At 34.1% G+C, this 14,657-nt stretch overlaps 3 protein-coding genes across 6 annotated transcripts; 2 read left to right on the top strand and 1 right to left on the bottom strand.

Moving 5' to 3' along the window:
* The first annotated feature begins 1,071 nt into the window (after positions 1–1,071).
* Positions 1,072–1,691, top strand: LOC137815339 (transcription factor MYB73). The gene is given in 2 exon segments (XM_068618484.2): positions 1,072–1,514; positions 1,516–1,691. Coding segments are annotated over 2 exon segments (567 nt in total). The 3' UTR covers positions 1,640–1,691.
* A 717-nt stretch (positions 1,692–2,408) lies between these two features.
* Positions 2,409–7,924, bottom strand: LOC137816467 (mitogen-activated protein kinase kinase kinase 5). 3 transcript variants are annotated; one of them, XM_068619607.1, is made up of 12 exons: positions 7,162–7,924; positions 6,200–6,318; positions 5,582–6,116; positions 5,387–5,474; positions 4,655–4,717; positions 4,395–4,558; positions 4,214–4,289; positions 3,970–4,029; positions 3,765–3,890; positions 3,373–3,588; positions 3,001–3,101; positions 2,409–2,905 (listed from the first exon to the last, which is right to left on the bottom strand). In XM_068619607.1, exons 1-12 carry the CDS (start codon positions 7,485–7,487, stop codon positions 2,728–2,730), a joined length of 2,052 nt encoding a protein of 683 aa, XP_068475708.1. In that variant the 5' UTR covers positions 7,488–7,924; the 3' UTR covers positions 2,409–2,727. The 3 variants fall into 3 exon arrangements, 2 of the variants coding, with proteins under 2 accessions (XP_068475708.1, XP_090154046.1); XR_016518291.1 differs by lacking the exon at positions 4,214–4,289; XM_090297920.1 differs by lacking the exons at positions 2,409–2,905; positions 3,001–3,101 and having other exon boundaries at positions 3,510–3,685.
* A 2,806-nt stretch (positions 7,925–10,730) lies between these two features.
* On the top strand, positions 10,731–13,786 carry LOC137816466 (protein OSB1, mitochondrial). Of its 2 annotated transcripts, none has more exons than XM_068619606.2 (4): positions 10,731–11,173; positions 11,293–11,431; positions 12,390–12,465; positions 12,993–13,786. In XM_068619606.2, the coding sequence occupies exons 1-4, from the start codon at positions 10,860–10,862 to the stop codon at positions 13,259–13,261; spliced, it is 798 nt and encodes a 265-aa protein (XP_068475707.1). In that variant the 5' UTR covers positions 10,731–10,859; the 3' UTR covers positions 13,262–13,786. The 2 variants fall into 2 exon arrangements, with proteins under 2 accessions (XP_068475707.1, XP_068475706.1); XM_068619605.2 differs by having other exon boundaries at positions 11,293–11,443.
* Positions 13,787–14,657: the final 871 nt, after the last annotated feature.

Raw genomic sequence — 14,657 nt, 5'->3', positions numbered from 1 at the left:
TCTCACTTAATTTCAAAGTTTAAATTATTAAGTTAACAATAAAATTTGTGCTAAAAAACATATTAAACAATGTGTAATAAGTTAAGGTTTATGCTACAGTTGTTTGTAAGATTATAATGAAATGTTTTTTTTTCCTTTTTATATGGTCATGAAATTACAATTATATGAAAAAAAAACGTGTTTATTGTTATTCTAACCTTACGTAAGTGTATTTAAATTTTTCTGCGTAATAAATTGGAGGAGAAATAAGAATAGTGCTTTTCCTTTATCTTAAGGTAATTGTGTTTGAAACAGTCTCCTAATTAAAGAGGAGACCATGAAAGAATAGTACTCACTTAATTTTCCTAAATTATCTCATTTTTAAAAAAATATTATATTATATATTATAAAAATTTAAGCAGTAAAATATTTTTAAAAAATAAATTTATTAATAACTTTTGAAAATAATGGTTGTGCTACACAAAATTTCTAATAGTACCACAACTTCAATATTAAATTTTAGCAAATGAAAATCGTCATAACTTAATACTAACAATATGTTGCATTAATTAAAGTTATCTTCATAAAAATCTTGGTAGTTAATTAGACATTAATTTAAAAATTATTTATCAATAATAAAAATTAATTTAGAAACCAATAAATTTTTAGTCTCTAAAATGATATCTAATTTAGTCACTATAGCTGTTAATTTTTTTTCTCTATAATTAATTTCTATTTAATAATTTTCTTGTAGTGATTATATTATACATTATAATGCGAATTCATTTTTATTTTAATAAAATTATTTCAATCTCGTATGAAAAAATCGTGTTACATTAACAAGACTTACATATTTATATAATTAAATAAAAATACTAATTTTAATAATAAAGCGAGTTAAATATCCTTACTTAAAGTTTCCAATAATTGAAGAGACTATGCAAGACACATATTTCAAACCCTAAATTTCATAATCCCACCCCCACCTTCCTAGAAGGTCCCTTTAATTCCACTCGTGCATGAACCTCACACTATTATTCTCATATATAACCACAATCAGTGTCACTCATAAACCAAATCCAGATTATGAAAATGAGAGGAACCAAACAATGCTCTTCTTCATCTTCTCATTCTTCTACTTCCGAGTTCAATCCTAGTAATAATGATCATAATAACAATACTTGTGTTAGAAAAAAGGGGGCATGGGGTGTGGAAGAAGATAGGGTTCTCACTGGGCTTGTGGAGGCCCATGGGCCGAGAAACTGGGCCTTGATAAGCCGACACGTAAAGGGCCGGTCTGGGAAGTCGTGCAGGCTTCGGTGGTGCAACCAGCTCAGTCCCGCTGTGGAGCACCGACCCTTCACCACGCGCGAGAACGCGGTTATCTTGCACGCGCACGATCGGTTAGGGAACAAGTGGGCCACCATTGCGAGAATGCTTCCGGGCCGGACCGATAACGCCGTTAAGAATCACTGGAACGCCACGCTCAAGCGCGTGCCCTCCCAACGATGTCGTTTTGGAGATGAACCGTTGACTGTTGACTCTGGCGCCGCCGGGAAGTGGCTGCGGCGGTTCGACGGCGGGGTTTCGGGAAGTGAGGGAATGTGTTTCTTACTCGTTTTCCGACAACTTTGGCTCTAACAAGGAATTACCATTTTAATTATGTATTAAGAAATAAGTTTTTGTGCATTATAATATTAAATGTTATTTTTTATAAGATTGTGAATTTGAAGTTGATAAAAAAATTAAGTTGAAATTCACATAAACAAATTGAAGTTGTGGTCAATATTAATTTATTGAAACATAATAAATATTTATTTCAAAATTAAGCAATATATAATAATTCAATAATATATATTGATGTGTTTTATGGTCAATATTAATTGAGGTTATTCTTCGACTAAATGAGCAAGATTTATTCAAATGTTAATAAGATCATTTTTATTGATATTGGTGAATATTACTTTTAAATGATTTTGTTTATAGTAATTAACACTAAATGAGGTTATTTTTTATATTATTAGTTTTTTAACCAACATTTCAATTAATGTTGTTTAAGAAAAATAACTATAAATAAATTTGACCTACATCGAAGAAAAATAATCTTAATAATTTCAACTAAAAAATAACATCCATCACATTGACTTAAAAAACTTTTACTTACATTGACCGTAATATTATTTCATTATTGTTGATAAAGCAAACCCTTAATAAAAAAAAAGTAGTGTTTAACATCAGTAAAAAAAACCATAATATTATAAAATAAAACTTCTATCTAACATCAATTGAAAAATAACACTAACCTATAGTGGCATGTACATTTATTTTTTTATTCAAGAAACAAAATTCGAAGCATGCTCTATCTTTTTTACCTAATTATAAATTACTATTGAAACAAGCGAAAGACAGTATTGGAAGAACTCAAAAAGTCAAAGGTATAAAAGAATGTTTTACCGAATAATTCAATGTATATTTACACGTGAATTTCTAACAGAGCCTCACTTTCTTCATGTACAGCAAAAACATTACTCAAGACAAACCAATATGAATTTTATGATTTCTTTTGCCTCTTAATCTTTGAGAGTACATTTAATAAACATAAAAAATCATGAATCACCATCTTTTAAATCCCTGCAGTACTTATTCAGCAGTTGAATTTATGCAAGATTCATTCACCTGCTCCATTCCCAGCAGCACGAACACACATTTAAGCTGCAAATATTCCTCCAACTTTTATGATGACATGCTTCAGAAGTTTGTGATCGTTCTCATCATGGTGGAAATGTTTCTGGAATTTTCAGCAGACATGTAATTGAGGGTACCAGGTTTCAATGAAGATTGAAGAATGCTCACTTCTGGTGCATGAGAGTGACTACAAGGTATAATATGATTAGAGTTCTTGGCATTGCTTTGTTCGGAAGTATCGCTGTAAAATGCAAAACATCAAAGAGAATGAAGCTCAATCAGACACCAGTTTCTGAAATCTATGAAATTTACATTTTTTATTCACAAAACTAATACCCCGCTAGTTTCTGAATTTTGTTGAAACACCGTGAGCTAATGGAGGCTTGTTTTATGCAACTTCTATTGGTGGTAGTGTCTCTAGGACCAGCTGAATTACCCTACAGAACAAACAATTTGAACAACGTAAGAAGGACTAATTATTGTAGCATTTTCTTCTTTCTCTTTGCATTAGCACCAAGCATGTGTCGGTTTGTGCATTATCATGCATGATAAATACAATTAGATAAAATTTCTCATGCACAAACTAGTTAGACCTACACAGATTTCAACCATCATGAGGGAATGTATCAGACCCTTCTTCATGGTGATAACCTTGGACATTGTCAATGATTCAGATGAAAGAATTAATGAAGCACAATTAGCACTTACTCCTGGTCCAAGGTCTCCTCTAGGATAGGATTGTGGATGGACTAAAACATCTTGATCATGCAGATTCTGCACAAAGGCATGCTTAAGAAGCGTTGATGAAGATGGTCGATATGCAGGGTCCCTTCGGAAGCATTTTTGGAGGAAATCCTTTCCCACTGATGATAAAGTTTCAGGTATGGGCGGGGACTCTTGCAGTACCTTGAACATGGCTGAAGGCTAACAAATGAAACACAATAAAGTGTAGAGTTTTTCTCATTCTTCTTTTGAGTAGAATTATAACATGAAGTCATGCCAAAAGAAGTGAAAAGGAGAACTGATACATAAGGAGAACCAATAGTTAACATGCATAAGGCTTGATTAAAACGAGTCAACAAGAATAAGAAGGTACTCACCCCTTCAACTTCGCTCCAAGGAGGTCTTCCTGTTAACATCTCTATAATGGTGCACCCTAAGCTCCATATGTCAATTCCCATGACAATATCAGGATTAGATTCGTTCTTTATGGCACCTTTCACGACCTTCAATGCACAAATTAGAGTCAAAAGGGGCATTTCATTACTCATCTAAAACACCATAGATGATTTGAGGATAGAATACCTCTGGAGCCATCCAATAAGGACTACCCTTCAAAGAAAGATCATATGAATTCCCCATCAGCTGGAAAAAAGCAGATTGGTCAGATTGCAAACCACCAGAAACAAAAGTGAAAGAAACAAGCTTCAATAATAATGCAAACCATAAAAAACATGAATGAAGTGATTATAACCAGATCAGTAGAACAGCTATGCCCAACTAAAAGTATATGTACTTCTAATTAAAAGTATACAATTTAATAACTCACAATTTTTGCCAGCCCAAAATCTGCAAGTTTCACAATGCCTGATTCATTGACCAACAAGTTTGCACCTTTGATATCTCTAAAGAACCATAGCAATCATTTTAAAAAAACTTCAATTTGCAACGCCTATCAGGTTTAATTAGCACAACAGAGTGGTTTTTATTCATTAAACAATCCTTGTTACCTGTGGATGGTTTTGTTACTGTGTAAATACGCTAATCCAGAGAGAATATGCCTTGTAAAATTGCGAACCACAGATTCTGTCATAGCTCCACAATGCTCACGCATAAATTTACTGATTGATCCTGGATGGACATACTCCATATATATGTACAAATGATTGCCGACCTGAAAGTACAAATGCCTCAAAAGTTAAAATCTTATATTTTACGTAGCATACATTATACTTGAAACAAGAGGTTAAAAAACCAACAATTAACTCACTATTTCACTTCCATAATACTGCACAATGTTGGGGTGGTTTAGTTGGTGAAGAATTTTGATTTCCTGTAACAAGAAACTTTTAATGATTGCAGTCTATGTACCATGCATTTGACGAATGTGCAAAAGTATAATATAATCACAATGGAAAAGGAAATATTAAGATCTATAGAGCTGAAACTAAATTATCATCCTGGTCTCGAACTCTAGGCTTCTATTTACTTTTCTCTACAGGAATCATTTTTTGGATTATTTATACTAGTTTACAGAACAATGAATTGGAAAACATCATGTAGTAAAAGAAGAAACCGAGACAAGTAGACACGAGGGAAAGATGTAAACAAGTGTTGAAAATTTCACATCGACTAAAGAGACATTTTATAAGTGGTGCAAACCTAACCGATTTTATAAGGTCGAGTTAGGTTTAAAGTCCACCTCTCTTAATAACAAGTCAGAGTCGTTGCCAATATTACATAGGATTAAGGATGAAAATAATATTCTTTCTATGTTCCATATATTCCAACTTTTCCATAACATATATGAATTTTTCTTGTGTACCATTTACATTAGAAGTTAACTTGCAGTTGTTGGTGTTTAACTTCAATAAAAACTGTAGACCAATAGTTAGGGTCAATGGTTGACTTGGGTAAATTCTTACCACAAGCTAAATACTAATTTCTCGTACCCATATTTTTCAATAAGATTATTATACATATATATAACTAAGGGAAGAACCTGGTCAAGTTGTTTCATGCACTCAGCAGATTTAGGATCATCAGGAATTAAACTGACCTCCTTCATTGCACAAGAGGCTCCAGTTTCTCTGTTAGATAAAATAGTAATGCACATGAGTAACTATACAAAAAGGTATACTTTATAGCAGATGTAGACTAGTAAGTATTGGAAAAACAATAAGAATTAAATAGTTACAGGTTGGTTGCATGAAAAACACTTCCAAAGGTTCCTCGTCCAATAAGTTTTCCTTTCTGCCATTGACCTTTGACTGAAGGTATACTTTCAGTAGCGTGATAGATGGTACTTGATTGATGCAGCACAGATAATTGTGCAGGCGGTGAAGCTCTAGGAGGAAGAGGCAAGGGATGTGCATCAACATGGTTATTTTCAGGACTCACCTTGGACAAGAATTTATTGCTCTGAGATCCCTCCTCAATTTTAGGATTGAAGTGACGAGTGAGGCTTAGTGGGCACTGAATAGGGGAATGGTCTAGACTGTGTACACTTTTAGCTGATAACATTCTCAATTTGTCATTAACTTCCAAAGAGAAGGTGAAGGTAGGATCAAAGAAATCTCTATTATTTGATCTATATGGACTAGTATCAGGACTAGTGACCACACTTGTTGGAGCACTCTTGGGCTTGGCACAAACACCCAAATGCAAGTGGGGATTACCTTCCGAGTCATAACCATGAGACACTGCTCTTCGGTTTATCAATGAACTATGATCTGTATTTACAACATAAGAAGGTATAGCATGTTAAATATCCAATTCTTGAGGCATAGAACAACAACAGAGAAAAAAAAAATACCTGTCACGAAATTTGCTGCAGGAATATGCTCTCTCAGATTGCATTTTGAATTTGCAAGAGTAGAATCCAAATGGAGTGTAGGTTTTGTACGTGTCACTACATCATGAGGCAATGCCTTCCTGATAAATCATTGCAATGAATCAACATGTAAAGAGCCACCAAATCCTCAGAAAATATTCATGTAATTTGACAGCATACACAATTTTAGACTGCCTTAGAACATTATTTCACAATAACTTTTCATTGATTAATCACTCCACACCCATTTTCACACCAATTTTATTGCTTATCAAAGACTCAATTATTCTACAGATTGATTATTATATAAGCAAAAAAATGGGTGTACAGATTGTACCATGGCACTAAAAAGGAAACAGTTTTCCATCAGTAATGACAAACTCTAGCCGGTTGAGGGATCCATTAGGGTAGGAAAAGTGAGAAACAAAAAGAAAAGTAAAATGTATAAAGAACATTCTTTTCCTTTTGCTTATGATAACAGTATATGAAAGTTCACACAATACACCTTCTTAGCTGCTACTTCTTTTTCTTCATCACATAAAATTACCCATAACATTTACAATTTTTCTCTCTCTCTTTATCTCTAGGCATAGATTGGCACAAGCTACGCAAGAATCATTTTTCTAACCAACAAAAAGTATACTGGTTTAATTAGGTATGCATAGGTTATTAAAGTGAAATACCTACCAACTGTGTCACTAGTTAATGTATCTTATCCTTTTAGCTCCACGAGCTCTGCAGAATCATTTTCTAGCCTAAAAGACATAAACTAATTTGATTTCTTTATATTTTTTTTTCTAACATGCACTTCTTTTCAACCATATTATATTTTAAGAACATCTTCTGAATTTCATTCAAAGACGTTATTTCACTTGCATGCTTGTTTTCAATTTTCGACGTTGAATTAGAGTTTCAAGCGGTTTGAACGATGAAGCAATGTTTACCCGGAAGAAGAAAAACTACGATGTTCTAAGGGAGGAGAGAGGGGAGGATGTGAGGAACCGGGGCCGACAGACCAGGCCCGACGGGTGGACGGCGCTACGGGAAGAGGCAGGGGTTGCGGCAGGGAAGAGAAGGAGCGGTGGTCGGAAGCGGCGTGGGAGCGGGGCTCCGGCGAGAGAGAAAAAGACGAAGAAGAGTTGGCGGAGTGGAAGGAGAAGAAACCAATGTCATGGTCGGTGAGGTGGTGGAGCTTCCTCTGGCGGGTCAAGCGGCGCGGCGGAGCATGTTGATGGGGTCCGGCGGAAAGCGAGTTCGGAGAAAGAGTCATTGGAGAGTAGTGGTTGTTGGAGAAAGAGGTGCGTTTCACGCAGAAGGGTATTTAACGTTTGGTTGGAAATGCAGCAGAAGATTACGAAGCAAAACCATGGAAAGAACGTATAAGGTGTTTTGTGTGGACTTTGATTGCTAATAATTTCCATGTTCCAACCAGGATTTTCTTCTGTCTGAATAATGCATACTCCACTGCTTGACTTTCTGTTGAAGTCGTGTTTTCTTACACTAACTCTAACACTAACTACCTTCTACTATCTCTAACTCACCAAAAGATTCACACATAACTTTGGGATATGTCTAACTCAGGAAAAGATTCACACATAGTTACTTTGGGATAATATACTATGTCTCCCATCACACGTATCACTTAAGTGTTTAATTCAACTTCGAACAATCCTTTGTGTATCTATGTTGGTATGAAATACATTGCCCAAATTCATAAAAAAATTATTGATTTATTTTTTAAAAAAAAATACTTGTAAAAAATTTATTACGATTATAAAAGTAAAAAATAAATCTTTTTAAACAAACATAAAAAAATATATTTATTATCAATTTATATAATTCATAACTATATAATATATTTTTTTTTTTTTTTCAAAAATTTTAATTATGAATAAAATAAGAAAGAAAAAAGGTGATAAGAATGAAGTTTTTGAAGGGACATGATGAGCGTATGGAAAGACCACCGACAGCTTGACACGGATTCGTGGAAAATGGCTGTCATAAGGAAGTACAAGTCAGGTTTGATAGTTTCAACTAAATAAATCTACGTGTTCCAACCAAACAGATACTTTGTTTTATATTGGTTTAATCTAAAGTTATATTAGATTATATTAGGTTCTCTTTTGTAAAGTTATCTTTTATCTTCTCTTGTCAGTTAAAAATATATGTATTTTTTTCACTAAGTCAATTCTACATTTTTATAGTATATTATTACTAGTTACAACGAAAGAGAAAGAGTTATGTTGTCGTTGGTTGACTCGCTTGTCGGTTGTCTCGAATAGTAGTTACTGGTATGTTTATTTTCAACTGAGAATCACTTTCAAGGTGGAATAATGTCTCACCTGCAAAGACAAAGAGAGCGTCTTGACGGTCTTTTGCACTCTGACGCTCAAGTATTAGGGCAAAGAAACAATAAGTGTATAAAGTAGTTTCAGTCTTAGAAACGGTGTACCTTGTTAGGGTTCTTAGGCTCCTTTATATAGGTTGAAACTAGGGTTTACCTTTGTTCTATTACCCATGTATAGGGTTCCTTGGAGAATGTCCATGCGCCGCTATTACACAATCTTAGCATAATCTGGCACATAGGACTTCCCTTAACTGGAGTGCAACGACTAACATAGTGGCCGCCTGGGTACCAACTTGTGTACCAGATCTTTGGGGTCATCTGTTCTTTGGGTGCCCTAAGTGTTCATGTGTCATGCATGTAGCTTCCCTTGGAAACCCTAACCCTAACGAGCCTTAGCGCCTCCAAGAACTATTTACTCGTGCTGCGCCAGAATGTGTTATGCACACCACCTGCATGGATCTCTCATGTCTTAGAACTTCCTCTCATATCTGATGTTATAACGGTAACTAGTGTAATTCTGGAGCCCACCTTACGTGACTCATTATAGTTGTTCAAACCACCGACGTCCGATCTCTCCCTTTATTAGCGAAGTCCGATGTCGACCCCTGAGATCGATATCCGAGAACTGGTCAGTACAAGTTATTTTTGAAATACATAAAAAAAAATTAAGTCATGATTTTATAGTTATTCATGGTTAATACACTTATAATTTATATATTAGTTCCTCATGATCTTATGTTATAATGATATTAGTTTGTGTACTAACTTACAAATGAGAATTATTGTAAAAATATATATAAAAACATATTTTTTAAGTAATTTAGTCTAGTTTTCAAAATTGCGTTGTAATTTATCACGACGGAAGAGCTACAGTTTTAACATTTGATGAACAAAACTATCATTTGCATATTTCTCACTAGAAGATATTTGCTCAATTATTTTAAATTTAGTTAAAATACAATTAAACTTTCCCTTTTATGTTTTTCGTGTCAGGTTAATGAAGGAGTTTCTCCATTCTTCATGAGAATGTTGAATTACTTAATTTAATCTAAAATTTGTTACACGATTTTGAGGAGCCAACTATTTTTTTTTAACTTATCACCACTACTTTGTTATTATTTTTTTATCATTTAATAATTTTGTGTTGCTTTTCTACCAAACACTATTTTTATTTTTTATTATAAATTGAGATAAAATAGATATTAAAAATGACAAATTGTTATAAATTTATATGACCAGGATTTCAAGATTCCAATGTTGTTTAATATTGATGCACAAAGAACTCTAACATGAGGAAATTGTTTTTCTGATATTTTTTAGTATGTTGTTAATAAAGGACTTAAAACTATATTTTATTTGAGATTTTTTTTTTAATTTCATTTAAAAAATATTTATTTATTTTAAATTAAATTAATTAACTTATCTAACCTATTAACTCATGATAACTCGGAATAACCAATATTTTAAAAACTTATGAGGAGATTAAATTAATTTATTTGTTGAGTTAAAATCGAGCTCAAATATTAAAGTTAAGTTACCCATTTTGACATACACACTCTTTATCTTTATTTCAAGCATGTAGGCTTTTGAAACATACTTAACTAACTTTTGGGTGTTTCTCCCTGCACCCCAGCAAATGACTTCCTGCACCCCATCATTTTATCCCTTTTAAGAATACTTCAATAATACTCTTTTCGAAATATTTTCATAACATACTTTCTAGAACAAATTTTTGAATTCTGAATTTAACATTCCAAGAATTAAAAAAATGTGTTTTAAAAAGGATATTCTGGAATAGTTTTTTGTCTTCTGAATTTCCTAATTTAGAAATATAATTTGCTTATAGAACCCTATTTTGGAAAAAAAAATTGTTTACAAAAATTCTATTCCCTAATCACCCAAAATTATCAAGAATAATTCTGGTATTTCAGAAAAAGTACGGTGTGGGAAAAAATGTAGGGGTGCAGAAAGAAATACCCCCAAGTTTTCTACCATTTTCAAATATTGAAACATACTAACCAGCTTCAAAAATAATACGCAGGCTTTTCAAATTAAAATTAACAGGGGCAGAGCTGGGATTTAAACAATTATGAAGGTGCATGGAGACATCTTGAGAGGTGCAAAAGGTAAAAGCCTCCCAACAAGTTCAGCCACCCAGCCGAAAAAACCCAAAAGAGAAAGGAAAATGTGTAAACACGGTGTAACTTTCAAGAGCAACTACCCTTAATTCGCCGGCGAAATTTATGACACGCCGGAAAAGCTGATCGCCGGAATCGTCGTGCTTCGTCGGAGCCTATGAAACCAGAACCGTTCATCTTCTCGAAACGATATCCAATTCCATCGATATTTTCTCGATATTTTCCCTTCTCCACACACAATCGCCATTCCTTCGACGACTCCGTTACGAGATGCAGCGCCGTTTATAGCCACGCGTTCAAATTCCAGCGTCCTGCCACTATTCGGTGGACCCCGCGCCTGGAGAACACGGCTAGCTTTATCGGCTATGTCACGCGCGAGCCGGCGCGTGTTAACTCAAAAACCGGTAACTTAGGAGCTCATACTGTGCTCAGGGTTCGAAGATCCAACCAACCAAATAGCTCCTTTTTCCGGTGCGTTTTTTTTCTCCTGAAATTATCATGATTTTCAATTCGATGAAATTTTCAGTTTTATTAATTTGGTTGGGAGATTGTGACCGAAACTACATTGTGCTGTGCGTTTTGTTTACCAGTGTGCTTCTGATGATGTGGAACAGTGTAGCAGAACTTGCTTTGGAACACTTGAAACCAAATGATTTTATTTATGCTTCAGGTTCTTTGGGGTCTTACACTAAACCTGGTGCAGATGGAATCCCTGGGTTGAATTACAAGGTTATTTACACAGTTATGTATTCATAGTTGCCTGATAACTTATGGGATAATTACTTTAGATATTAGAGCAAACTACATTTATACCCGATGTGATATTGTCTTTTAACGATTGTAGTAGTCAATGTGTTTCTTGGATGCTGATCAGTGTAATGTATTTAAATCAAATAGAGGGGTTAGTTTAGGTGGCAATTTGATGAAATTTGCATCTAGGAATGATTTTTAATTGGATACATAGAGTAAAAATCTTTACGAAATACCATAGGAAACAATATACACGAGTGACAATTGAAATTTTGAAATTTTGAAATGTTGTTACTTGGTCATTTTCTGTTTGTAACCAATAGTAGTCCATCGGTGCAATTTTATCCCTGGATTTTCTGTTTGGGGGACTATTTCATCATAGATTTACTCAGTTTAAAGCATTACTACATATTCTCATGAATCGGGTTTGAACTTTACAGTACGAAGTTCTCTTTGTGTGGCTCTATCCTTTAAATAATAAGTCTTTTGTGATAAATATCTCATTTAGTGTGTGGTTGGATTAGTTTATTTTATGTTCAAAATAGGTTGTACTCAATATCTTTTGAAGAGACATTTTGAAAAGAAACAAGAAACGAAAAAAAGAAAGCAATCCTCTCTTGTAATTTAAGCAAACCCAAAGATGCTATTAGATGGCTAATATCCTCTCGCTCAATAGATTTTCTATCCCCTCTCAATATCATATTGTTAAATGGATATTCCATACCAAAGCACTCCTCCTTTTCCTGTTGTTTCAACGTCTTGAGAATTGCCTCTTAATTAAGTTTTTATGTTCATGTTTTGAAATTCCTATCCTTGAAAATGTATTAATGGTGTTCGTGTGCTCAAATTCCTCACTTATTATCACACTTCTTTTAACCTGCATCCTGTGATATTTTTCCCTCTTTTGTGTGTAAATTTTGCATTTACTTCCCTACAGCTAGATGTGAAGGAGTTCAAATTTGTTACTCAAAGGTGTGGTCGTCAAGGCCACAAGAAGTTAGAATCTGCTGAAGGTATGTTTTGTTGGTTGCTTAAGTTCACACAAATTCCAAGAACTGTTGTTTTTCTTTGATTTTTCATCTTGTTTGGAAGTGCCAAAACATATTTCCCAACTAGGTCAGTAATTAGTGATGTCAAAGAATTAAGACAAATTCTTATTTACAAAGTTTCTAGCACTGGCAATATTTGTTTTCCATTGGTAGAACAAATTTGATTAGTTTTGTAAATCTAGTGAGTGCAGAGGAAAAAGAATCTGCAGAATATCTTATGCATTTTTATGCATATTAAGTAATCACTTTTTTTGGGAAGTAATATTACTAGACGAGGCGTTGTTGTGCACTTCTAGACAGAGAAGTCTGGTGGGCTATATTTTGGGATAAACTATTTTTAAATTTTTGCTTGCACACAGGCTTCTCTTGTTGTTCTTGATTGAGTTGGTTGTACAATTTTTGTGGTTGCTTCATTCATCTTAAACTGATTTATTTCCAATTTTTAATGCATTTTCTTTGTTTCTATTCTCCTTATCATAAACAAAATATAGCCAATGTTGGCACGCAAAATAATCAAAATCGGCTACACCTTTGGCAAGTGTTTTTTGCCAATCCAAATGAGTGGTGGGATCAAAGAAAGCGCAAGTTAAATCCAAAACAGCCTGATTTTAAGAACAAGTATACTGGCGAAGTTCTGTGGCTAAGTACATATGATCCTCCATGGGTTAGAAGACAACTCCAATTGCTAGACTCAAAAATGGCAGGAGGATCAGTAGGTCATCATCATTCTCGTGTCACCAACTGGGTTTATGATGATTAGTCGATATCGATAAAAGACGTTGCATGTGGGTAATGGAACTTATACATGATAGCTTTGTACTTACTCTCACCATTTGGAACGAAATGTACAACAGAGTGATGGTGGCACCATTTATGTAAGAGAAGGGAAATCGCTGATAATGATGATGACCATATTCAATGGGCTCAGCTATAAGAAAGCTTGGCCCAGTTGATAATTACTCAGAAGCCAGAAAGAATGAAAGAGGTAAAGTTGATGACTCGAATTCTTGGTCTAACATGAAAAGCTTGTGATGTGACCAATTTGGTGAAGAAATATTCAAAAATATTTTTGTAGTGTTTTGTTTTAGTTGCTGTATCGGGCTCATAGGCCCGAAACAAGAGCCCGCCACTGATCCTGTGCGGGGGTGCGATGCTCCATCCCTGTGATTTGGACCTTTATGTTTTGGGTTAGGATTTTATAAACACTAATGTAACACTGCTATAACAATTGTTTTTTCATCTCTCTTGTACCAATTTTGATGCTGTGAATTGTTTTCTTGTTAAATTTGTGTTCATTCTTTCAATATACCTGTTGCACATTATTTCTATAAAAAATAAATCATGATAATTTATTGTCAGGTATGGTAAGGTAAACCCGTAATATACCACATTTGTCTATAAACTTGCATCAGTGATAAGAGGTTTCAAATCCTGCAAACTCCTTGTTAAATAGGTTGAGAACTTAAGATGATGTTTGTCAATCCTCAAATGGTGGAAGCTTCACATACTGTTTTTCTTTGATTTCTCAATTGAAGACTTAGGGGTGGAAATGTGTCTTGGTGGATGGTCATCACTTGGAAATTCAATATCATGATCACATATAGTCAACATAGTTTTCTTTGGAGGTGGTTCTACTTTCTGTCCTAGTTGCTTGTTATGAAGTGCTTTTTTTTTTTAAGTTTCCTGAACGTTAGTGCAAATGTAACCTTAAAGTTATCACATTATGAACTCTTGGACGTGGTCGTGTTCAATCCTTTTCAATTGACTTTACCATTATAGTGGATGGTGTTGCTTCAACTGGGAACCAAATGCAAACCTACCTCCCCCCGAAGACAAAGTCGTTAAAAGGAAAAAACATATTCTAGAGAGATTCATAACTTATTTTCAAAATTTAGTTATTCGTTTGTACTGTTACACGATATTCACCAATCATCTATAACATTATTTTCTTAGAACCACACTCACCTGACACGGTTTTCACACGACACAGAATAACATCTATCTGTTACGGGAGTTTCTTCCTGCACCCCGCAATTTTTAAAATTTCAAAATTAGCCTTGATCTTTTATTTGAAAAAGGCACCTGCATTTTTTTTAAATTACGGATTTGTGAATCCGAAATGTAATTTTTTGTATTATGGATTCTGAAATCCAGAA

This window comes from Phaseolus vulgaris, chromosome 1 (assembly GCF_051622355.1).
Source record: "Phaseolus vulgaris cultivar YP4 chromosome 1, ASM5162235v1, whole genome shotgun sequence".
Lineage (NCBI taxonomy): Eukaryota > Viridiplantae > Streptophyta > Magnoliopsida > Fabales > Fabaceae > Phaseolus > Phaseolus vulgaris.
The sequence above is the reverse complement of the archived record's forward strand: the minus strand, read 5'-3'. Positions and strand labels throughout refer to the sequence as shown.

Coding starts and splice junctions, on each gene's coding strand:
- LOC137816467 (XM_068619607.1), bottom strand. CDS start 7,487: ATGACTCTTTCTCCGAACTCGCTTTCCGCCGGACCCCATCAACATGCT. Junction 4,030..4,213: donor ATTTTGGGCTGGCAAAAATT/GTGAGTTATTAA, acceptor GCTTTTTTCCAG/CTGATGGGGAATTCATATGA. Junction 3,891..3,969: donor CTTATTGGATGGCTCCAGAG/GTATTCTATCCT, acceptor TGTGCATTGAAG/GTCGTGAAAGGTGCCATAAA.
- LOC137816466 (XM_068619605.2), top strand. CDS start 10,860: ATGAAACCAGAACCGTTCATCTTCTCGAAACGATATCCAATTCCATCG. Junction 11,444..12,389: donor ATTACAAGGTTATTTACACA/GTTATGTATTCA, acceptor ACTTCCCTACAG/CTAGATGTGAAGGAGTTCAA. Junction 12,466..12,992: donor GAAGTTAGAATCTGCTGAAG/GTATGTTTTGTT, acceptor AACAAAATATAG/CCAATGTTGGCACGCAAAAT.